The sequence below is a fragment of the Coffea arabica genome, chromosome 3e (genome assembly GCF_036785885.1).
Source record: "Coffea arabica cultivar ET-39 chromosome 3e, Coffea Arabica ET-39 HiFi, whole genome shotgun sequence".
Taxonomy (NCBI): domain Eukaryota; kingdom Viridiplantae; phylum Streptophyta; class Magnoliopsida; order Gentianales; family Rubiaceae; genus Coffea; species Coffea arabica.
In genome coordinates, this window is record NC_092315.1 from 3,944,893 (window position 1) to 3,968,162 (window position 23,270).

At 35.9% G+C, this 23,270-nt stretch overlaps 3 protein-coding genes and 1 pseudogene across 7 annotated transcripts; 3 read left to right on the forward strand and 1 right to left on the reverse strand.

The window, feature by feature from the left end:
* Positions 1-31: 31 nt before the first annotated feature.
* On the forward strand, positions 32-3,601 carry LOC140038867 (transcription factor UNE12-like). 2 transcript variants are annotated; one of them, XM_072084419.1, is made up of 7 exons: positions 34-481; positions 710-805; positions 1,118-1,237; positions 1,328-1,393; positions 1,955-2,020; positions 2,751-2,828; positions 2,961-3,601. In XM_072084419.1, the coding sequence occupies exons 1-7, from the start codon at positions 224-226 to the stop codon at positions 3,189-3,191; spliced, it is 915 nt and encodes a 304-aa protein (XP_071940520.1). In that variant the 5' UTR covers positions 34-223; the 3' UTR covers positions 3,192-3,601. The 2 variants fall into 2 exon arrangements, with proteins under 2 accessions (XP_071940521.1, XP_071940520.1); XM_072084420.1 differs by lacking the exon at positions 1,955-2,020 and having other exon boundaries at positions 32-481.
* Positions 3,602-6,396: 2,795 nt separating this feature from the next.
* LOC140038868 (putative ion channel POLLUX-like 2) lies at positions 6,397-19,858 on the forward strand. 4 transcript variants are annotated; one of them, XM_072084421.1, is made up of 24 exons: positions 6,397-6,883; positions 8,270-8,322; positions 8,863-8,981; positions 10,452-10,747; positions 11,457-11,528; positions 12,491-12,566; positions 12,664-12,762; positions 12,838-12,992; positions 13,069-13,173; positions 13,481-13,567; positions 14,085-14,169; positions 14,262-14,409; positions 15,065-15,141; positions 15,233-15,313; positions 16,013-16,204; positions 16,289-16,402; positions 17,197-17,289; positions 17,421-17,547; positions 17,619-17,695; positions 18,527-18,574; positions 18,677-18,746; positions 18,867-18,940; positions 19,297-19,407; positions 19,482-19,858. In XM_072084421.1, the coding sequence occupies exons 1-24, from the start codon at positions 6,801-6,803 to the stop codon at positions 19,584-19,586; spliced, it is 2,547 nt and encodes an 848-aa protein (XP_071940522.1). In that variant the 5' UTR covers positions 6,397-6,800; the 3' UTR covers positions 19,587-19,858. The 4 variants fall into 4 exon arrangements, with proteins under 4 accessions (XP_071940522.1, XP_071940523.1, XP_071940525.1 ...); XM_072084422.1 differs by lacking the exon at positions 8,270-8,322 and having other exon boundaries at positions 6,399-6,883; XM_072084424.1 differs by lacking the exons at positions 6,397-6,883; positions 8,270-8,322 and having other exon boundaries at positions 9,105-10,747.
* A 333-nt stretch (positions 19,859-20,191) lies between these two features.
* LOC140038870 (major allergen Pru av 1-like) lies at positions 20,192-21,345 on the reverse strand (annotated as a pseudogene).
* Positions 21,346-21,405: 60 nt separating this feature from the next.
* Positions 21,406-22,721, forward strand: LOC140038869 (major strawberry allergen Fra a 1.08-like). The gene is made up of 2 exons (XM_072084425.1): positions 21,406-22,142; positions 22,287-22,721. Exons 1-2 carry the CDS (start codon positions 21,959-21,961, stop codon positions 22,583-22,585), a joined length of 483 nt encoding a protein of 160 aa, XP_071940526.1. The 5' UTR covers positions 21,406-21,958; the 3' UTR covers positions 22,586-22,721.
* The last annotated feature ends 549 nt before the right edge of the window (positions 22,722-23,270 follow it).

Genomic DNA, 23,270 nt, shown 5'->3' on the forward strand with positions numbered 1-23,270 from the left:
CTACAATTTTCAACCCTGACAGACCAAAACTGCCAAAAGTCGTCACACTTTTCATTTCCCCAAACGCACTAACACTAAATAGGCACGCTACCAGAAAACTCCACAGTCCACACCAAACGACAAACAAGCAAACATCCTCTTCCACCTTTTCTCTCTCTCTATCCTTCTCTGCGATAGTCCCCTCGCCGGGAAATTCTCCGTCTCCGACGAGTTTTCCCCAGACATGGCAACAAACCCACCTCAGGAAGGATACCCCACGGACGACTTCCTTGAGCAAATTCTCCAACTCCCTTCCTACTCCGGCTTGCCAGTAAACGACGTCGGAAGCACGTCGGACACGGCCTCGCTTAACTCTGCTGTCTCTCAGCTCAGCTCCGTCGCTGGCGGTCTACACCATCATCAACAGCTGTTCCCTTTAGGTCTTAGCTTGGATAATGGCCGCGATGACGTCACTGACACTGGAGCTTTTGGTGTTAAAGCAGTAAGCTTTGTGAATTTTTTTTTGTTTTCTTTTTTCTACTGTTTCCTTTCGTTTACTATAAAAAAATGAGTTTTTTTGGGTGAATTGACTGAAATTTGGAGGGAAATTTGAACCTCTTTATCTTGATTTTTGGTGGTGATTTTGTTCTCGAGTGAAAATGGAAATAAGAAATGGACTTTTTTGTTAGTCTGGTTGATAATTTGATATTCTTTATGTTATTGCTTGCAGGATAGAGGGGAAGCTGTAAATATGGGAAGCTTGTACCCGGGCTTTGAACAAATGCAGCCTCACGGGATGCGGCATGCTGCACCTCATGTCCAGCAGGTGATATTATTTTCTATACTTCATCTATAATGATCATACATCTATGGAAGACGTAGTTCGATTTTTGGCTGTATGTTTTGGCTATAAAGATACTTCAGATTGTCTAGTGGTTGGAGTTACATGTATAGCCAAGGTAGTACTATAATAGTCCAATTTCAGGTTATGCATCCAAAGGAAGTCATTGTGTTCCGGAATTTATGTTGATGAGAGGTTATGATACTCTCAATAAATTGTCAAGCACTTATGATAGTCTTAATAAATTGTCAGTTTTATGAGTAGGTAAAATCTTGAACCCCTGAATGGCTTTTGCAGGCTTTTCAGGGCCAACCGACACCAAGCACTGCAGTGACTGTCCCACATCCACCTGCCATTAGGCCAAGGGTTCGTGCCCGAAGAGGACAAGCGACAGATCCCCATAGTATTGCTGAGAGGGTAATAAAACTAAGATAATTGAGCTATTCGAGGTAGTTTAAGAAGAGACATCTTTTTAACTTGTGCAAATGTATTGATCTCATGTCACAGCTACGTAGAGAGAGGATATCAGAAAGAATAAAGGCCTTGCAGGAACTTGTTCCTAGCTGCAACAAGGTTTTGCTCTATTTATCTGTTGACAATGTAGATTATTGGAAATGTTTCAGTAATCTTTTCTCTTTGCTAACTCATCACTTCGTTAATTCATACTATTTTACTTCTGCAGCAAAAGCTTATTGATAAGTTTCTGCAATGGAATATGAATAAGATGATTATATTATCTTTTAAGGATTATGTGATACATTAATGACTGTGTACTGATGGCATAGTTAGGTTGTTGCTACTTTAGCAAACGTGGTCACCCAGATTGATATATCATTATTTATATGTCACACAATTCAGTGGGACAATGACCTTTGAGCTGTTTGCCAATGTATGTTGTGGGATTGAAGTGTAGCTTAGGAATGAAAAAATTCTTCACTTTTTTGTCATGGTGATTGCTCTGTTTTATAATGACGATTCATTATCAACTTAACCGACTATGGGTTGTATAACAAGATGTTAAACAGAATTTACACAGTAGAATGTGTTCCTTTTCTCTTTAAGCAGGATGTATATTGTTTTGGGACTGAAATTTGGTGTTTTCTCTCTTTTCCTTTTTCTCCCTTAACTTGGCAGACAGACCGAGCTGCAATGCTTGATGAGATTCTAGATTATGTGAAGTTCTTAAGGCTTCAGGTCAAGGTATGGCCATGCCAGTTGCAGAGATTTTAAGTTATTATTGGTGATCACTTTGTTGTCATACTTGGCTTTCCAATTGTAATTTGCCTGGAAGCTGCATTTGTTTCAGAAGCATCTTGGCTGATTGCAATCAAAGACAAATTAATAGTGCTTGAATGTCAGTTGAGGGAAATGGGCACTTATATAGTTACCTCAGCAGGTAGATTTCATTTAATGAATGAAGCCATCCTGGCTGAAGTATTCTTGATGATATAGGATTTAAGAGTGGCTTGAAGTTCATCTCCTAAAAGACATTTCTAGGATTTGTGGCTTGATCTTGCTCTTTTTACAACCTTTTGACGAGGTTGACAAATTTCATCCAATAGATGGTGCTGACCTAGCAGGTTCCATTACTTAAATGTTTTGGACTCTAATGCTACAAAGTATGAACAAGATTGTTTGGTCTGAACTACAACATATGCAAGTCCAGACCAAGTTTTAACAGAAGAAATCTAAAATAGGTACTGTGGTGCCAGGAAGGGGGGTTGGTCAAGTAAGATACCTGCCCATGAGGAACTGCTTTCCTTCTAAATTATTCTTCATCTATTGATATGAATATGATAGGTTGCCTGGACATCTCATTACTAATTTCATTCGGATAAATATTCAATTAATGTCACATCTGTAGGTTTTGCAGATATTACCCTTTTTTTTACCTGCTGCCCTAATCTCATGCCAATCAACTACTTATCAGGTATTGAGCATGAGTAGGCTAGGGGGAGCTGGTGCAGTGGCACAACTTGTTGCTGACATTCCATTGCAGACTGTTGAGGTAATGTGAAGCATAATTTATTTGTATTAAGCCTTGAGCTGCACAAAAGCTCATGTTCTTCAGAACAATCTCCTTGTTTGCTTCCACAAAAGCTGCTTTAACCTTGACAAATTTTGCTTGTCAAAAATAAAGGGCGATACTGGTGAAAACATATCCAACCAGCAAGTTTGGGAGAAATGGTCCAACGAAGAAACAGAACGGGAAGTAGCTAAGCTAATGGAAGAAGATGTTGGGGCTGCAATGCAATATCTTCAATCTAAAGCACTTTGCATCATGCCCATATCACTTGCAGCACTTATCTATCCTACTCTTCAATCAGAGGAGCCCGCACTTGTGAAGCCTGAACCACCAGCCCCTTCATAAGCACCAAATTTCTTGCACGTGCCTATTAGAACTCCCAACCTCACCTCTTTACATTTTTCTCCATCAGCAATTATGTTTGTGCTTACAATCCATGGCAGTGCAATCTAAGTCAGATACCATTACCATGCTTCTAGCTTTAGCCCTCCTTTTTGGACCATCTGTTTTGACCATGAAGTTTTAGTTGGACGACTTAATGATGTCATTCCCCCATGAAAGCTTGACAGATGTAGGCACTTTATCTAAATTAATTGCTCGGATGGAGGGATTGCAAACTAAATATTATCCTTCAAGTGCTACTCCCCCTTTTGGCTTGTGGGATTGTGGGGATCATTTTGTAGTTTGTGGATAGTGGGACATTGTAAAAGCGAACAGCTACTTGTGATTATACCATATTCTAAGATTTTGATTCAGGCATGGCTAGTAAAAGTGGTTACAAGTACATGATTGCTGCTTCTTATTCTGAAGGTTTTAACATCAAGTTGATTAACATGGTTGAGTTGATTGTTCTTGAAGACTTGAACAAGCTAATTACCTGTTGGGTACAGTATAAAAAGTTGAAGTTAAAATGAGATTCTTGATTTGGCTGATCCTCTTGCTGCCAAATTTGGCAACCTGATGATCTTGATTTGGCTAATAATTTGGTGAGATTCCTTGCCACATTTTATCCTGCAGAATGTTAGGCCAAGCATTTTAGAGCTAACATTGTACATCCTAATACTTGATGCTACCAACTTTTTACTCTCTTAAATCAATACGGTGGCGGCTGAAACACATCGTTGACTTACATTTTTGATCATCAAAATAATTCATGTCAAGTTGAGGGGGACGCCAATTTGGCAAAATCCCAGTTGGTCACTCCTAGTAATAAGGAGTGTTAAACAGAGAGCTGGTCAGGTGATCGAAAGTTACAACACGATCCATCCCAACAGCCCTAAAGTTGTTTGATTAGAAGTGAAAATGACTCGGCCAAAAATTTCCAATTTGTCCTCCTTTGCCAGCACCCCATTTGACATCGACAGCTCAATAGAATACAGACGCTGCCCGATGGCAAGTTTTCGTTTCTTCCTTTCCTGCCGGATTTGGCTGAAATCTTAAGATTCTTTTTGCGGCCTGGACTGGAAGAACGAAAACGGAAAAGGACCGCCAGCACTCGCGTGTTCCTCCATTACAAGAAATTTCTCCGGCTGATGTGGTGGTTGAGCGATAAAAGCAGTCCAGCACAACCATCCGCCTGGGTACTACTACCTATTTGATCCTTCCAAACCAACCGTGTAGTAATGCGTTCTTTTAATCTTCACAATTCCTCCTCCTCCTCCTTTAATAACACGTTTGATTTCGTCTTTCCATCAAATTCCCCCCCAAAAAAAAAAATAAAATGGAGAGAGAGCCAAAAGATAACAAAAAAAAAAGGGAAAATGAACTCCTTCCAGATGCTCTCTCTCTTGTTTTACACAAAAAATTGGTTTTGGTTATTAAGATTTGCAACAAAAAAAAAAAATTCAAATTTTGTTCTGTTTATATCATAAATATAATTCTAAATTACATTTTTATTTCATATGCATTCAAACAGACAACACCTGTGCGAAATAAGGCCATACATTAAATACCTTATCCGCTGAGTTTGCTGTCCATTATCTTTTTTTCTCTTCTAACACGTGGTGTTAAATTGACAATGCAATATTGATTTTAACTTGTGAGGCTGTTTTGGACCACCATTGACGATTGCATATGCGCTATGAAAGGAGCACTCCAGTAAATACAAGGAGTCAGTTTTCAAAAGGGGTCCCTTTTCATTTTCTTTTTAAGATTTAAGATTAAACACTTTGGAAAACATGTTAAGTTTTCACTCTGGAAAAAAGGAAAAAAAAAAAATCTTGCATCACAAAACTAGATCTAATCTTGGAGTCTTCAATTACTGTTATTATTAATTAATAACATGACAATTAAGTTTTTCTTGCTTGACCTTAGTTTTCATAATGACTTTTGGCACAACTGACATTCAAATCTTGGATGCTCTAATATTTGCATTTTTTCCTGTTCTACCTACCATTTTTGGTGCTGAATGGATCAGAAAAAAAGTATTGAGTGCGAACAAGCAGTCTAGGAATCTGCATTTAAGATTTCGCAACTTAGTTCCAAGTGAAAACAATCCACATAAGACAGCGACGTGGTTCACTTGCACACTTTGCACGACTCCCCTCTGTCTTTCTATCAACTCCAGATTTTTAACCTTCTACTACGGGTGGACGTGGATCGGATATTCGTCCTGTCCATTATTTGATTAGCCCGATTCATGCTTTGCAGGTTAGTTATTTTTTTTATCCTTATTCATACCCGATTATAGGGTATTCGCTGAGATAAGGTCGGATTAACGGGTACTTTGCTCCACTCCACTTATCATTTAATTTTTTTTAAAAAAAATTTATACTGATATAATTTTATATTTTACACATTCATCTAAAATTTTAATAAAAAACTTTGTTCTTAAAAAAGTTTCTCACCAAGGAACAAGCATGCAAAGAAAATACAAGATAAAGGAAAATTTTTTAAAAAATTCAAAATCAATAAAAGTTTGAAATAAAAAACACATTTTTTTGAATATATATTCTACATTAATTAAATTTTTGTTTATAAAACATAAGATCATAATCTCTACAAAATGAATCTTGTAAATAAACTATAGTCTCTTATATTTGCAATGCAATTTATTCAATGAAAGTGCTTATTTAGTTTTAAAAATATTACTCTATAGTATGCATATAAAAATAAAAAATAAAAAAATGTATGTATATATATATATATATATATATATATATATATGGAGTGGATCGTGTACCTGTGGGTTTTTAATTATTTAATCCTAACCCGTCCCACATCCTATTGAGTATTCGACTCTCTTTTGATCGGATCACAAATTGAATATCTTAAATTTTGGATCAGATCGAACATGACGGGTTTCGAGTTAGCGGATAATTTGCTTGTCCTTACCTTCTACGCTATAGGTTCAAATTGTATATTTACCGTTGTATCTCAAATAACAAAAAAGGTATTATCTACAATAATCCAATACGTGTATATGACGTGGATCCTTAGTGTCCCTTTAATTTTTCTCAAAAAAACTAATTTTAAGCCCGCAAAATTCAAATAGATCAATTTCAACCCATCAATCTCTATGTCATTATACAAGCTCCTTATTTGTCCATAAAATCCATGCTCAAAAAAAAAATACAAGCAAAAAATTAAAAATTTTATCAAAACTCTCTCATGATTCACATCTAATCACTACTTTTTTTAATCCTTGTCGGTGGTGCATCAATGCTAACATCAAATAAAATGAGGTAAACCCTTTTCTTTTCACCGTAAGACAAAAAAGACTCTTTTTTCTTTTCATGTTTGGAGATCAGTCAATTGTAATCTTCTAGGACTTGTAATCTTTTTTCATGTAATAAAAGGCAGAACACTTTCTGGGTTCTTTCACTTTACATCACAAAAATGAAACAGTAAACTGTCTCTGAGTCAGCGACTACAAATTCCAGAAAACTGCCTCAGTCCTCCTCTTAGTTCATTTTATTCAGAAACAAATTCTGTCGAGAGAAATAAGCAAAAGGGATGCTGCACCTTCCCTTGTATAGCACAGGGCCATGTTTTTTAACACCAAAGCCAAGATTGACCAAGATTTCTCGATTAAGGAGGTGAGCCATTTGGATTGAATTCTGATTCTTCAGATTGTTCTATATTTTATTAGTAAGAAATTTTTTCTGGTTATGATTGAATGCATGCATTTGTTTGATCAAGTACATTTGTGCTGTATCTAATGGAAACATATAAAGTTGAAGTCTTGTTTATGTTGAATACCAGATAAAGATTCTTTTAAATTTTTTTTATGCAAGATAGTACATGTAATGTTTTTCTTTCTGTTCTTGTTTTTTGTACTCTTCCGTCCCATGTAATTGTCGTGTTTTGAGTTCATATGAATGTTTAATGCTATCAACTTGTTTGAACTTTTCATCTGGCATTTGGATCATGAGTTTGGTTTGCTTGATGAAATGGTATGATAGTAATTTTCCGCAACGTTTTTGAACTTTCTAGACGAATGGCAGCTTATTTGCTGGGGTTTTGGGCAATGGCTAAAAATACTGTGAAGTCATCACTAATGATCAATTGCCTGAGTAGGCAGCTGAAAAAGCCAAGAATGACTAATGATAAGAATTCCTGAGGAAGGCACAATGTGGAGCAAAGTTATTGCTTTTAGAATTCTAGTAACTCTCTGAATAAAAGATATAGATTAATTTTTTTTCCTTTTTTCTTCATTCATCTCATAAGGTGGTTTTTTCACCTCCATTACTGTTTTATTTGACATTTCAATGGAACTCAATCTACTTGACAGAAGTCTTGTATTTTCCTCCAAAATATCCTGGAAAAAAGATGACAATTCAACTGTATAGTATAGAGAATGCAATCTTTATTTGACAGCAATGACATTGCCAGACATTTTCATTGAGTTTTGTTTTTCTTTCAGATACTTGAGAAATTCATTGTGTTATTGAGGTGCTATTGGGGCTCTACTCTAAGCCTCTTGCACTGCACAAAGCATAGCACCACTATAGCTAGACTAGAGAGAAGACAAAAAGAAGATGAAAAGAAGTGAGATTTAGTTGCAGACATCCTTTTGTATGCGGAATTAATGAAAAGCAACAAAAGATACTCTGTTGTAATTGCAATTTTGTGGGATTCTTAGCTGTTCGTAAATTTGTCTTAATTATGTTGCAGCTGGTGAATTTGCATCCATCAGTTAAATTTCTTGCGTTTTTATATAACATCTGTTCTTTACTCTAGTGTGCTGATATCTGGAGCATTAATTTTTGGTTGAGGCTAATGGACAAAATGTGCTTAAACTAATAAGATGAAGGAACTTCTTAATCTGTGGTCTTAAAAGAGTGTAGTGTTTCTGTGTCACTGATTCCAGACAGAGGAAAAGTTTCTTTGTTAAGTGCATGTATTATATTTTGATTTTGGAAATCATTAGCTTTCTTTTGGGGGTAATAATATTTATGAAACTCAATGCCATACTCCTGCAGGTGCAACCTTCCTTCAGCTTTTTGCCCAGGTTACTTGCTATTAAGTGAAGACGGTGAGTTTTGCATGTTAGTTGTGGATTTTCAACGATGGATGTGTGCATTACTTTTTGGATTAATCTTTCCTACACTGACAGTGTATACACTGTCAATATTGGATAAATAACAACTATGCAAAATTTGAATTTGAAATTCAACTTTTGTACACATGTAATGAATCCAACAATGATAGTGTATACACCGTCAGTGTAGGAAAGATTTACTCTTACTTTTTACTTACTATCTAGACAATAGTTATACCAGAACATACGTAGCACCTGGTTTTCCAGATTTGTTCATGCTTGTGTGCTGGAAAATTCCTCTAATTTGTAATCTTGATTGGGTTTTTTGTGACCACGTGGCCATTGTCTGTGACATTCTTTTTTTGTATGACAGACACTGTCTATGTAATTGTGTAGAAGATTACGCAGGGGTTTACAGTTTACAACTTCCATGCCTTCATTGAATGAATGCTTTGCAATTGCTATTGTTCTTGATCTGAGTAATTTTGATCAGTCGTTTTCTCTTTACTGACGATTGTTGTTATTTGTTGCTAGGGAAATGGAAGATCAGTTGCCATATGAAACATAGGGAGTTGGATCCTTCAGTAAATATAACTGATTTGAATAAAGTTAGTGATAGATTCTCAAAGACGGAAATCCAAAGTATTTTTCAGGTGCATGTTCCGCGGTTTCCTAGAGCTTTAAAACTGTGAAAACACAATCTTTTTGTCTTTCAGGTACTTCCATTCAAATCGCTTAGTCAGTACTTGCTCATCAGAGGGTTTCTGGCTACCCAGATTTCATTGCAGGCATAACATTTGTTCTTTAGACTGGGGGAAGCTTAGGAAAAGAAAGGATGTGGACATAAAGAGACAATAGAAATATGCTTAGTGGAAGAGCAAGGGATATCATTATATCCATAATCCAAAATGAAAGACCGAGGTTAAAAGATAAATGCCTCTATGAGGAGATAAGAATGAAGACTTAGCTACAGAGGAATCATCTGTACTTTCATAGCATATTGATAAAGTATATTAAGCCTTAGCAGAAAAGGATCATTTGCAGAAATGTAATGCAGCGTGCTGAGATTTTTAATTGCTGATATTTCCTTCATCCTTGCCATCCCTACCTTCTTCCCTTGCTTCTCACAATTTGTTAAGAGGAGACAAATCTTATATGCTACGAGATCTCATGGAAGCTAAAGCTAAAAAGCAGAAATCTTTGCATTTTTGTCTTATAAACTCTGGCAAAATGCAGCTATTTTATGCTGGATAAATAACTGGAAGCTTAATGTGACAGATTCTGAACCTAGCAGAAGCATAAAATGATGAAAGAATGCATTGAATGGAAGAAATAAGTACAGGATAGTAATCTAATTCATACAATCTGTATAAACAGTGGAATATCTGAAGCTCTTGCATCTTAAACTGTGTAATTGCCTTTAGGCATAGTTCTTTGGTGGTGAAAGTCATGCATCGCTTGATGTGCTATCTTGTTCAGATGTAAAAGTTTGCAGTCTGGGGATACCTGGTTATAGCTGGCCTTAGGGCTGCAATTGAATTGAGTCAAGTAGAATCTGATGATCAGGAGATTCTGACTGTCTTGAATTTAAACATGAATTCAGTTAAGCCTTAATCTTTATGCTTGAGTTGAATGTGTTACTATATTTGCTGGCCTTAAAGTCTCCAACTTTCTCCTAGCCTTGTGTCCATTTGTTAAAATCTATTTCTAGGACTTGTTTCATTAAGTTCTTCCTGAACTCCTGTTTCCTTGTTTATAAAATTGAAAAAGGAAGCTAATACTTCTGAAATTTGTACAGAATGAAAATCCTGGTCTAATTGCTGGTTTTTCAGTTTAGAGTTTCAATTCTCAGACTTTTGCATGAAGATATAAAGAAATTAAACTTGCCTTGTGCCCTCAGGGATCAATAGATATAACTTAATTGATACTGGATTGTTCACTTTTTGATTGAAGTCAAACCTAATAATGAGTCTATTATGTGAATAGTTTGAAAAAGAATGCATCTGGTCGCAGCTCTACTTGTACTACACTCCTTCTTAAGCTGCTTCACCATATGGAAGATAAGCAGTTCTAACTGGTTGATCTACATTCTATCATGTAACTGATGATGGTTCTTGCTACAGCTTGTGCAGGGTAAACATGCTAAGCTTATTTTAGCATTCATGACATCTTTTTCCCTAGCTAGACTGATAGAGTTCTTGTCCAACACTGTAAAGCTGAATGCGATACAACAGTTATTCTTCTATATGATTTGTACATATCCGGTTAAGAGTTCACCTTTTGCTTGTATGTCAAATTCCATGAGTAAACCAACTCCTCTTCAATTGGACGTTTCTTTGCCTCCATTTCGAGATATCAGATGGAATTTGTCAAGGTTGATATATTTATTCAACATGCAACTTGAGAGAAATGTTGCGACGTAAGTTCTACACTCACCTCCTTTGAACTTCACTCAAATATCTCGTATATGTTGGCTTAGAGGATCATGGAAGTTCTACTAATTAATTTTAGGAAAATGGATGAGCTACATATCTTATTTTCCTCCAGAAAGTAGATCGTTGGCCTTTGGCTTAGTTTGAAGCCAAATATGTTTTCCTGCTTAAGGCTATTTACTTTGTTACAGCCAATTTATTTTGTAGCATACCATGTATGGCCTAATGAAAGATTTCCAATTCCCTTCTGGGTGTTTAAGTATTGTTAATATGTTTGAGCACATGCATGTTAGCTCAATGCAAAAGTCTGTTTAAGTTTACTCCTAAAGAAGTTAATAAGCTGGGAATGGTTTCTAAACTGTGCATAATCATGAAAGGGGTTGAATTACCTGCCAAAAAACTATGAAATTCCAATTTATGCCTTTTATCTGATGAAGTCATTTTGCCAGTTCAAGCGTTTTTTATATGATGAATTCTGAAGGTTGCTGTTTATCCATTTTAGTTTCACTGTGAAATTAATGCCAATTCCAATTCCTGTGAAACTATGAAATTCCAATTCATGCCTTTTATCTGATGAAGTCATTTTGCCAGTTCAAGCGTTTTTTATCTGATGAATTCTGAAGGTTGCTGTTTATCCATTTTAGTTTCACTGATCTTTTCATTTTACATGATACTGGGAATTTTGCTGTTATGCAGATTTTTCGTCGTGCTCCTTATATCTTGTATGTCATTTGTCATCATTGGTGGTTTGCTCTTCTATAACTCAAGGTAGAGTACCATATTCATTCTGAATCTTTTCTGTATAAGCCACCCAGTCAGATGTGCTTGATTTCTATGTCCTATCTGTCATTTTGTTACAATTGCTCAATTATTATTTCATATTATAATTTTGAAGGTTCAAATCAATTCAATCAACTGTGCTAAGCATCCTTGTACTTACTTCTTTTTGATGAGGATGTGGTAACATTGAAAATTGATTGTTTATCTAAATTGAGTTTAAAGAGCTCTGATTTTTTTTTTCTTTTGAAGTGTTCTAGTAGAAGACAACTGTATTATTCATCTATCACTAATTATGAATTATTTATAGTTCCCCACAACTTTTTGTAGGAAAACCATGTTCAATAAAATTCCTTCCATCTTGACGTGTCCAATCTTATGCTAGATCTTCTTAAAAATTACCCAGGCTTGAATATAAGTTGTAGAAAATTCTGCAGATTTAGTCAATCAGTTAATTAGAGTTCAAGAACTGCAGAAAAGGTCAATATGATTAAGATAATATGAGACTAGACTCAGTTCCAGAAGAATTAAACTCAAGCTGCATTTGGAGCTTGCTTGAATTACTCTAGCTAGAGGACCCTACTTTGTTAAAGTGGCCCTGATATTTGCCATCCTATAAGTTTCAGGTTCTTGTTTGTGATTGAGTCGATTTTTCATCTGATTTGTTTGTTGTTCCAGTTATGTTAATGGTATCTGTTTACCTGGACTGGTTTCAAGTACTTTAAACTTCTTGTTTTAAGGATGCTGTGTTGGAAAACCTAAATATATGGTTCTGAGTTGGTCTATTATTTGCCACTGTATTCTCTACCATCTGAAATTTGTTTTGAATATTCTTGACAATATATTTTTTGCTGAATGAGTTCCTCATGTAGGGTAGTAGAATCATTCCCTCTCCCAATTTTGATTTCCCATGTTCTTTTGCTAATACAGACATGTCTTGTGGAGATATACAGGGGCAGCAAACAATCTCTTGAGGAATGCTTTTGGGAGGCCTGGGCATGCCTTTGTTCATCATCAACACATCTTAAAGTGTGAATTCTTTTGGTTCATTTGATTTGAGAGGCTGTAACTATGCCATGAGGTATCAGTGGTTATTGTCATAATATGATTTTTGCTTTTACTGCAGCAAAGAACACGAATAGAACGTATCATCGGCTTTGTTCTCGCTATTTGGGGCATACTGTTCTATTCTCGCTTATTAAGCACAATGACAGAGCAATTTAGGGTAAGCTGTTGTAACAATTTCAAGTTTCCTAAAGTTAATTTCCAAATGGCATCTTTCTGACTACCCTTTGGACAGGGTAAGATGCAAACATTAAGAGAGGGGGCACAAATGCAAGTTTTAGAGACTGATCATATAATTATATGCGGCATCAATAGTCATCTCACCTTTATACTAAAGCAACTAAACAAATACCATGAGTTTGCTGTTCGCTTAGGTACTGCAAATGCCAGGTAATGCTCCTTTATATGGTCTTCTCTATATTTGATGTAGTGCTGCATTATTATTCATTTTGGTGTATGTGTATAGGAGGCAGAGAATTCTTCTTTTATCTGATCTCCCAAGGAAGCAAATAGATAAAATAGCTGATAACATTGCCAAAGATCTCAATCACATAGATGTCCTATCAAAGAGGTATCTATCAAATTATTTTTTACACTAACTTGCATGCATATGACAATCTTGGCATCCCAGAGAAAGGTTGTTCATGGCCGTCAGAGCTGTCATTATTCAAGTGTTGTACTTCTATGGAAAAGGAAGGGAGTTTGCTTATAGGTAGCTAAAATTTGCTTATCTGAAGGGTAAAAGAGGAGGAATAGATAGATGCAAGTATTTTATCATTTAGCACGTTATTCTCTTTAAATACACAAGTGTTTTGGAATAGCCTATAGACCCATTGCCTACTTACAATTCTAACAACCGGTAACTTCTGATGGTGCAGTTGCAGTCTAAGTTTGACAAAATCATTTGAAAGAGCTGCAGCCAACAAAGCACGGGCCATCATCATATTGCCAACAAAGGGCGATAGGTAAAAAGTGATGTCCATCAGATGAGTATAATTACTGAAACAACTCCTTTTCCCTCTAACCTTTTTTTTTGGTAATTTTGTTTGTCATTTGGTTGGATATTTAGCAGCTAGTCATTCTGATTTGTAATGATTAATCTGTAAATGAATTAAAATTTATCTATTACTTTGTCTGAAGTAATATACAGCTACTTGCTTTACTTGACTGTAAGGCCAACGATAACCAAGTTTGAATTCAGATTCATCAAAGCTTGGTCATTTTAACATATTAACCAAAGAGGCAATTAGTATTTGGCTTTTGAAATGGGTGGAACTCTTTAATAACCAAATAGTGGACATTAGTCCGCAGACAAACTGTTACTAGTCACTATCTATTTGTTGGTACTTATTTTTCATACTAATCTATCTCTGTACCACCATGGATTATGTTACTTAAACGAGAATTAAGATTTTGTCACCACATTTAGTTTTTCTTGGGTAAAAAAATATCTTTAGTGATGTCTCCATTTCATTTTACTAGATATGAAGTTGATACAGATGCATTTCTTTCTGTCCTTGCACTTCAACCGCTTCAAGAAATGTCCTCTGTTCCCACAATAGTTGAGGTATGATACTAGGGGGTCAGTTCTGATGTGCTCCTTCAAAGATTTATCATTTGAAGTGTTAGAGCTAATTCTTTTGCTTCAATGAAATGCAGGTTTCAAGTTCCAACACGTGTGAACTTTTGAAATCAATCTCAGGATTGAAAGTGGAGCCTGTAGAAAATGTTGCATCCAAATTATTTGTTCAGTGCTCTCGGCAGAAAGGACTCATTAAGATATACAGACACCTTCTTAATTACCGAAGTACCGTACAACTTCTCATTAAATGTTAATTCCCTTGAGTGTTTTGTCAAGGCATGATATTTCCAGCACATCTGGTGTGGTTGACATGTAATTTATGCGTGATCGAAATTTTGTCGTTTGGCTTAATAGACTGGTAGTCATAGATGGAGCCTAAAAGTCTGCATGCTGCTACTGTGCCATATCTTTTTGTTGTATCCCAAAATCAGTTTGAGTCCCCATATAATTTTGTACTGCTACTTATCAATTGATTCAAGTGCAAAATAATAAATCTCTTGCCCTTGCCACTCTACACCTGTGAGGTATGACTATTTTTTAGATGCAAGGGAATCTGTTTCAACTGTATATTTTGTATAATGGATGAATATCTCTTGATACATGTTGCAAAAGTTTGAACACCCTTTATGTTTCATGGATGGCTTCCGTTTGATTGTCTTTTTGTAATTCTTTTCATCAAAGCTCGTCATCGACTGACCATTGCACGATAGAATTTTCACTTTCTTGGCAACTTAAAGTTGTTTCTTAAACTGCTGCAATCACATTTTGTCCAATGTATTCTGTGTTTCATCGATTTTTGTCATCCATATTCATGATTTTCATCCCCCAACATTATGAACAGAGTCTTGCTGAATTTTAATTGCTTGTGTACCTTTTGCAGAAAATGTTTTTAACCTTCACTGTTTACCAGATCTAGTGGGACTAAAGTATAGGCAATTAAGATGTGGATTCCAGGAGGTCAACCCTTCTAATGATTTTGTGCAGTTTTTTTCCTTTTTTTTCTTATGGCTTCTTGGATTTACTTGATTTGTTTATCATTGTCCCTCAGGCTGTTGTCTGTGGTCTTTATCGAAATGGGAAGATACATTTCCACCCAAACGATGATGAAGTTCTACTACAAAATGATAAAGTATGTGAAGATTGTACACAATATAAATTCTTTTTGCAATACATTCTCTGCAATCATAAAATTATCCTTGTTCAAAGAAGCATTAGAAGGCATATCTTCCACAAGGTCATTTCATATTTGAATTCAAAAGTTGATCTTGTGCCTTGTGAAATAGAACCAACTTTGGCTTATCAAAGGATAATAATGAAACAATGTTGACATCAATTATTTACATGTAACGTATTTTTAGCAGTCAAGAATAAATATTTGTACTTCTTAAATACAATCAGGCTCTGGCATATCACAGGACCAAAAGTTGTGGTATTGGCCCTTGTCATGTTGACTGCAATAATTTACACTTACAACTTTTCCTTCTTTCACAAAACTTATAGAGACTTGATCACCACAAACTGCTGACTGTATTGTGATCCTTGAGGTGACACAAATATTCTGTAGTATCTATCAAGCAGTGCAGTAAGAAAGCAGCTGCCTAGCCTCTGTAGTACCCATGTGCTGAAAATCAATTTTTTCATCATGCAGTAATCATTTATTTCTCTACACATTATTAAACCCTGACCTCATAGCTGCAGAGGGAACAGAGTTTGTTTGCAAGTTTTGAGGTGTTTGACTTATTAGCTTGATTTTTATGTTAGTTTTTGATGGGATGTTCGAATTTATAAGCATCTTTGCCCTCCAAAATTCTATGTTATACATTTGCAGGTTTTGTTTATTTCACCCATTCATGGGAAGAAAAAACCTCGACTTGCAATATCAAGTGGTCTTGATGAAGATGATAACACTCTCCCAGATCCTGAAACTCATAAGAAGGATGGTAGGTCCCTTAGTCAGGCCTTTGAGATTACAAAAGCAAGGCTTGGGAAGATAGCAAAACGATCAAAATCAGGGTCAAAGGTATTCCATCCCGAGAAAAATATTGGTGATGTTACACATGTTGAGTCTTTTTGTCTGAATTATTCTTTAAACTTATTCCTGCAGGCATCTGACTGGTCGCTAGGACCCAAAGAATGCATATTAATGCTTGGATGGCGCCCTGATGTAGTGGAAATGATTAAAGAATATGACAACTATCTAGGCCCTGGAAGTGTATTGGTATGTGTTGCTGTTCTTTAGCAGGATGGTGTCATATATGCTATTTGCAGTTAGCTGTTGATTCTCAATCACAACATTTAGGAAAGTGCCTTCTTTGTTGTAACAGACTGGGTTAACCTTTGCAGTAGTGTCTGCGAAATATTTTTCCTCTTCATTTTTAGGTTTTATAGTGACACTGTGTAAATGTGGAATATATGATGTTTAAGTTACCAAAATTTACCTATTATTTTAAAATAAAGAGTACGTAGCTCTCTAAAGAAGTATCGAAGGTTCTAAATACAAACTGTTACACAAATAATAAAAAACTTCAGCATTGAGAAATAGTTCAGGTGGAATTATGAGATTCTTTTGTTGAGAAATTTTTCAATCCCCAAAATCATTTGCAACAGCATGATGACTGCCTTTTCTGTTTGATGAGATGTCCTGCTTCTTTTCAGTTATCTTGTCCAAGTATTTCATGTGTTATAATACCATGTTATAGCAATACAGGATGGTATGATAAAGAAATTTGTTCCAAAATTTTCTGCTAACTTGTCCCCTTACTCTTTTATTGCTTATCATCAGCTAAATGACCTTTTCTCAGTTGTTATAAGCAACTCATCAATTTTTAGCCGAATGGCAACTATTGTTTTCCCATTAGGCATTTATCTCCTTGGAAACTTGTCTTGGTTACAAGGCATGGTAGGTCACTAAATATCACTTCAGAAAGCACTAATGCAATGCCTCTGAATTTAGACTTGGTAAGTTTTTCAATTCTATGCTTTTATTTATCATCTTTGTTTACCTATCTGTAGGAAGTCTTGTCAGATGTGCCAATGGATGACAGAAATAAGGCTAGCAAACTTGCCGGCCAAGGGAAACTAAAACATGTCCGAGTCTCTCACAGGGTATCTCTCAGTCTTATGTTTAGACCTTTTTGTCTTGAGTACCAGTTAGAGGAAACTGAATTCTTGCCTTCAGTTGGATCTTGTCTGTTCCTTTTTTTTAAGGTATTAAATGTAGATTTTTAATGTGGCAGATTGGAAACCCAATGGACTATGACACTCTAAAGGATACCATCACAAACATTTGGAAATCTTTTAAGAAAGATGAAGATATTCCCTTTTCCATTGTTGTAATATCAGATAGAGAGTGGCTACTTGGAGGTAATGGCTTGTGATATTCATTTGGTTGAAGATTGAGATGGTATTACAAAAACTTTTTCCTCTCGGTTCAGAGCCAGCCAAGGCAGACAAGCATTCTGCATATTCTCTCCTTCTTGCTGAAACTATCTGCAACAAGTTTGGAGTAAATGTAAGTTCTCTCACGTAGCTCTTCTCGTAAACATCGTTGCCCTCTATGAGACTAAATCTTTCTTGCATAGAAATCCTATAAAACATGGTTATACAACCATTTATTCATCTCCAGGAACTTATGGAAAATTTGCTGTCAGTTGAGATTGAATTTGTCAGAATTACTATGGTATAGATATCTACTTTATGAGTACTCAATGATACAGAAAAAACAAAGATGCAACTCGAAATGATTCGTGAACAACCAACACATAACATAGTTCCATACATGTGATGCTACTAGCCTTTGTATTCTTTTGTTCATTCAATGTGCATTAGGAACTTAAATCAATATCTTTGTCTTGATGGTGATTGCAAATATGGCTACTAGATTGCTTTATTTGTATCTGCACCTCTAGTAGTTGTTTTATATAAGCCACATGGAACTTTAATGTCACTGTTCTTCTCTCTGTGTGTCTTTGCAATGTTGGGAAACCCACGCACCTATTTTCTTCTTAGAGTCAACAGAGAACAGCTAACTTTGCCTGTGGATGTGTGTCATCCATCAAGAACGGGGCTGAAATACATTTAGTAATCATCTTATACTAATTTAAGTAGCAGCCCCTTTTCAGAAAATAGAATGAGAAGGGTCTGGTAAATTTTATTGGGAGCTGCCTAAGGGATAAAATGAGTTTGCATATCCTCCACACAGTTTTACTATTTGTGAAGGATTAAAAGAAGAGCATCCTCTTATCATTTCTCATCATGTTTAATTTTTTGTGTTCTATTATAGCACTGAGCTATGTCGTCTGCTTCAGATACTGCAATTGTCTAATTGCTGCATAACTATTAGGTACATAACCTAGTTGCAGAAATTGTTGACTCAAAATTGGGGAAACAGGTATTTTCCTTGTGTTGCTGGTTAGAGCAAAAATATATGCAAATTGTCAACATAAAGAATTGTCTTTATAGTTTGGCGAAACTGAATCTTCTGAGCTCACAGATTACAAGAATCAAGCCATCCCTCACTTATATTGCAGCGGAAGAAGTAATGAGCCTTGTAACAGCTCAAGGTTATCAGTTCTGTCTGTAGCTCAAAGAATGTTCTTAACTTAGTTGGACTTTGAAGAAAAAAGAGAATGTTTCTCAACAATATATCTACTCATGGTCATAAGATTCTTTGGAAATGGCAGTGGCAGAAAACAATGAATTGAATGAGGTTTGGAAGGATATTCTGAATGCTGAGGGAGATGAAATATACGTCAAGGTAACTCTTGGCAATAGAAACATTTACATTTATGAAATTGCTCTAAGTTGTTGTTTTAGGGATGAGCCATGATAAAGTCGTAAGAAAGCATATAATTCTGCACAAAACACTAAATTATTCATTCGTCTTGTATTTGATATAGCCAATTCTAGATTGAGCTTGGTGGTGTTGTTCTTGCACTAACTAGAATCAAATCTAATAGCTCGTTGAGAGAGCAGCTGGTGGTGGTTGTCACCATACCCCTTAAATCTAGGACTTTGACTCTATTGAGAACTTCTGAGTGATGAAACTAGTTTTTCTTATTCTATATCCAGGAATCGAACACTAACTTTCTTGACATGCTTTTTATTTTTTAGGATATTAGTCTCTACATGCAAAGTGGGGAGAACCCCTCATTTGCGGAGCTTGCTGAAAGAGCCAACTTGCGGGGAGAAGTTGCCATTGGCTACATGAAAAACAACAAGAAGGTATACTGTCTGATTTGTTTGTCCAAATGGAAAAAAACACTTTCAGGCTAAGGCTAATACATTCTTTACTGCAGGTTATCAACCCAGTTCCCAAGTCAGAACCGTTATCTCTTCAATTGATTGATCATCTAATTGTGATATCTGAAATGGAAGGAGAACAACCTATTGCTTTGTCATAAAAGGGAAAATCACTGAAAAAGTTCCGCTTGCTCCTTTTTCTAATTCTTTGAGCTGGGGCATCATTGCTAACATTACTTGCAAATTTTGAATGTTACACAGTTTTGTCAGGATCCATGCAAAAAAGGCTACACGTAAGACCATATTTTTTCTAAGGATAGTTGTAATGCTGGCCATGGTACATTCTCATCCTTAACCATTGGCTGCCTCTGGCTCAATTTGCATGTAATTTGTTACTGTTATTTATTGGCTGCCTCGTAGAAGGCTTGTTGAATTGATATTTGTCTTTAATTCATTATTATTGGTGTTATATATACATGGTTCTAGTGCAAGTTCATTCTGGCTACTTTCCAGTCTCAGAGGAACAAACTAGTCTCAAAGGTGAGCACTCCCTCACCTTTTGTACGATCTTGGATTCTCATCAGTTTCACCTTCTGCCTGTCTTAAATCTCCTTCGCCCCCTTCCCCACAACCCGTCCCATGGTAAATGCATGATTATATGGTGCTGATGGGAAGCAAGTGGAAGAAAAAGTGCTTATTTTAGTTATCAAGCAAACGTAGTAGAAACAAAGTAAATATTATTGATGTAGTAGGAGGGACAAATACATAAATCCGGAAACATGACATAGTGGTACAAGAGAAGCATACAATTAAGTTTGACAGAATGTTCAAGAGAGCAAGGGACATTCTTAGTTGATGGAGTTCTTAATCCTAAGCTGATCAACATAACTCAGATAAGCAGGACAATCTGAACAATTTGAAACCTAGTGCCATTTTTCTGAAGTTTTCTGGACTTGTACTGCTAAGCATAGACATCAGGATGTTGGACCAGGTAGGCCTCCACTGCCTTGTACATTCCTAAGGCCTTCTCTTTGCCAGCCTTAACTTCCTCCTCTTTAATTGCAAAATCTCCCACCGTGCATTACGTGTTTGTCATCTTGGCAACTGTACCGCCACTGGGTGATGTTTCAAATTTCACTTCGTAACTGATTTTCTCAAGATTTGCAGACAAGGCATCACCTTCAATCAATGTGTAATTGTAGGTGTATGTCTCCTCATTAAGCTCATCAATCTTATACTTTAAATAACTGACATTCTTTCCTGCAATGCATGTCCATGGAAAGGAAACTTAAAGATGTGAAAAAACGTACACGAACTAGAGGGATGATTGAATGGGAATTCAACATATTTATGTCACAACAATGATGACTTGCATAAAATTGCTGCAGATCATTAGAATGTATGAATGCTCACATTTTAATATGTAAAATTTGAAAAGCAACGTGTTCCTGAGGACTATCAACTTGTGTTTTCTACGAGTAATACCGTCATTTCTATGATAAGATCTCTCACATGCAACTAAATATAATGTGAAATCTTGAACAAGTTAAATTAGAACAGAATAAGCTAGAATTGGCTCTTGCCTTCTGCAAGGTTGATTTGCTTGATCCTTCCAGTTCCTCCATTGCCTTGGAGAATTTCAATGCTTTTGAAAGCTTGTGGCAAGAGCTTGGGAAACAGGTAGTGAGAGTCAAGAACCGAGGCCTTGAACAGCCTTGCTGGAGGGATAGAGTAAGTGTATTCCTCGGAGAAAGTAATGACACCCATTCTGTTTTTTTCTAAAGAATGTAAAAACCCTGATTCAGTATAAAGCGATCACCTGTTTGTTTGCTTTGGTGGAACTCAAGGACACAGTAGTATAGTATTTATAGGGCAAAGCTAAAGGATTTTGTTCTTTCAAATTGCATGCAGTTTCTTTGTACGTACCATACTCTGCACGGTGTCTTTTGTATATAGGACTATTAAGAAGTGGCACATTGCCCATTACTCCAAACATTTTAGTTTTAGCAGATTTACAGGCTAAATCATACCAAATGCGCACAGAAATGTTGATATTTTACTTGTTATTTTCACAATTTTGCATAAACCAGCTAGTTTAATCAAAGATTAGTTGTAGCCTATACAATTGTTCTCTACACAATTTTGCCCATTGAAGAATGAAGATGCTGCCATTTGGCAAGATTAGCACAGTCGCCAACTGACCGTCTAGCATAGTTTCTAAATCCTGTCTGTTGTGGTTACAATATGAAGCAATAAGCCCAAACACAATAAGAAACCAACAAGAAGACACTCATATGGTTCATATCGGGGGATTTTGAGAGAGTATGAAAATCTGATAACTTGATATCATACTTGGACTGACTTATGTTCATTCAGAAGAGGACAATTATAGGAATACACATTGGCCATGAAGAACTCTTTTTGTGACTATCTATAAATAGATGCATTTGATCCACAACATCATCAGCTCGAAACCACCTTCTTACATTTGCCCAAGTAGCAGAACTAGTAAAGCTAAGTAATCTGATAGATCATGGCTGCAACCACTTTCAGTCATGAATACACTTACACCATTCCACCTGCAAGGCTATTCAAGGCCTCAGTTCTTGACTCTCACAACTTGTTCCCCAAGCTCTTGCCCCAAGCTTTCAAGAGCATTGAAATCCTCCGAGGCAATGGAGGTGCTGGAAGCATCAAGCAAATCAACCTTGGCGATGGTAAGATTTACTACATTAATGCAAGATATCTTTTCTGTTCTCAATTTTTATTAAGCACTTGAGTACATTACTGATCCTCTTCATAAAAAGACGGGGGAAAAAAAAGCTTCTCTATTCTCAATTTTTTTCTCTTTTGGGATGCAGGTAAAACTCTGAGTTTCTTGAAATATCACATTGATGAGCTCAATGAAGAGACGTATACATATAACTACACTCTGATTGAAGGAGATGCTTTGTCTGACAAGCTTGAGAAAATAACTTACGAGGTTAAGTTTGAGCCAACAGCGAATGGTGGTACCATCTCCAAGATGACTAGCAAGTACTATCCCAAAGGAGATTACGTGGTCAACGAAGAAGAGGTCATGGCTGGAAAAGAGAAGGCTTCTGGCATGTACAAGGCTGTGGAAGCCTTCCTCCTCCAAAATCCAGAAGCCTATGCATAATATTCTCGATCAAAACTTCAAATTTCTAGCTTTTTTGCTTCTTGGTTTGCCGTGAACAATAATTTTATGTATTCGATTGTCATGCGTATGTTTATGTTTTCAATGTACTAATAAAATCATTTGATTACGTTGTTCAGTAAGGTTCCGATTATTATTTTCATTCAACCAACTAGCAAGGTTAAAATTCGTTAAATATAATTTTATGCTAGAAGAAAAGAATAAAAGGGTAACACTTTAGCAAGATATATACATATATATTGTAGTGCGATTCCTTTTGTCATTATTTCGAGACCCTGACTCGATCGGGTTTCATAAGTTGAGTTCCGTCTATTTTGATTCACTTCGTGTAATTCTTATTACATTTAGTACAGTTTTGATGGATATACAAGTTAATGCAAACCATTGATTTATTTCGCTTAATTCTTATTACATTTGATTCAGTTTTAATGGAAATGTAAGTTAATTGAAAATATAAATTCGACAAGCCATAGATGAACTAAATCAAGTGAAATCACTCGTGGATTAATAAGACCTTGTCTTTCTAATATTTTTAAAAATTTTATTACTACATGATTTTTGAGGAATGTTCCTTTATAAATTTAAAATTTTTTTGGCCACCCATCAATATTTTTTTAAAAAAATTGGAAATGGAAATATAATTTGCAAGCCAAAAAAAAAAATCAAT

Excerpts from the sequence above, each read along its gene's own strand:
- LOC140038867 (XM_072084419.1), top strand. The coding sequence starts at position 224 with ATGGCAACAAACCCACCTCAGGAAGGATACCCCACGGACGACTTCCTT. Across the intron at positions 1,238-1,327 it reads CCCATAGTATTGCTGAGAGG|CTACGTAGAGAGAGGATATC; the intron begins GTAATAAAACTA and ends CTCATGTCACAG. Across the intron at positions 1,394-1,954 it reads TTGTTCCTAGCTGCAACAAG|ACAGACCGAGCTGCAATGCT; the intron begins GTTTTGCTCTAT and ends TTAACTTGGCAG.
- LOC140038868 (XM_072084421.1), top strand. The coding sequence starts at position 6,801 with ATGCTGCACCTTCCCTTGTATAGCACAGGGCCATGTTTTTTAACACCA. Across the intron at positions 16,403-17,196 it reads TAGGCCCTGGAAGTGTATTG|GAAGTCTTGTCAGATGTGCC; the intron begins GTATGTGTTGCT and ends ACCTATCTGTAG. Across the intron at positions 17,696-18,526 it reads GCAACAAGTTTGGAGTAAAT|GTACATAACCTAGTTGCAGA; the intron begins GTAAGTTCTCTC and ends CATAACTATTAG.
- LOC140038869 (XM_072084425.1), top strand. The coding sequence starts at position 21,959 with ATGGCTGCAACCACTTTCAGTCATGAATACACTTACACCATTCCACCT. Across the intron at positions 22,143-22,286 it reads GCAAATCAACCTTGGCGATG|GTAAAACTCTGAGTTTCTTG; the intron begins GTAAGATTTACT and ends TTTGGGATGCAG.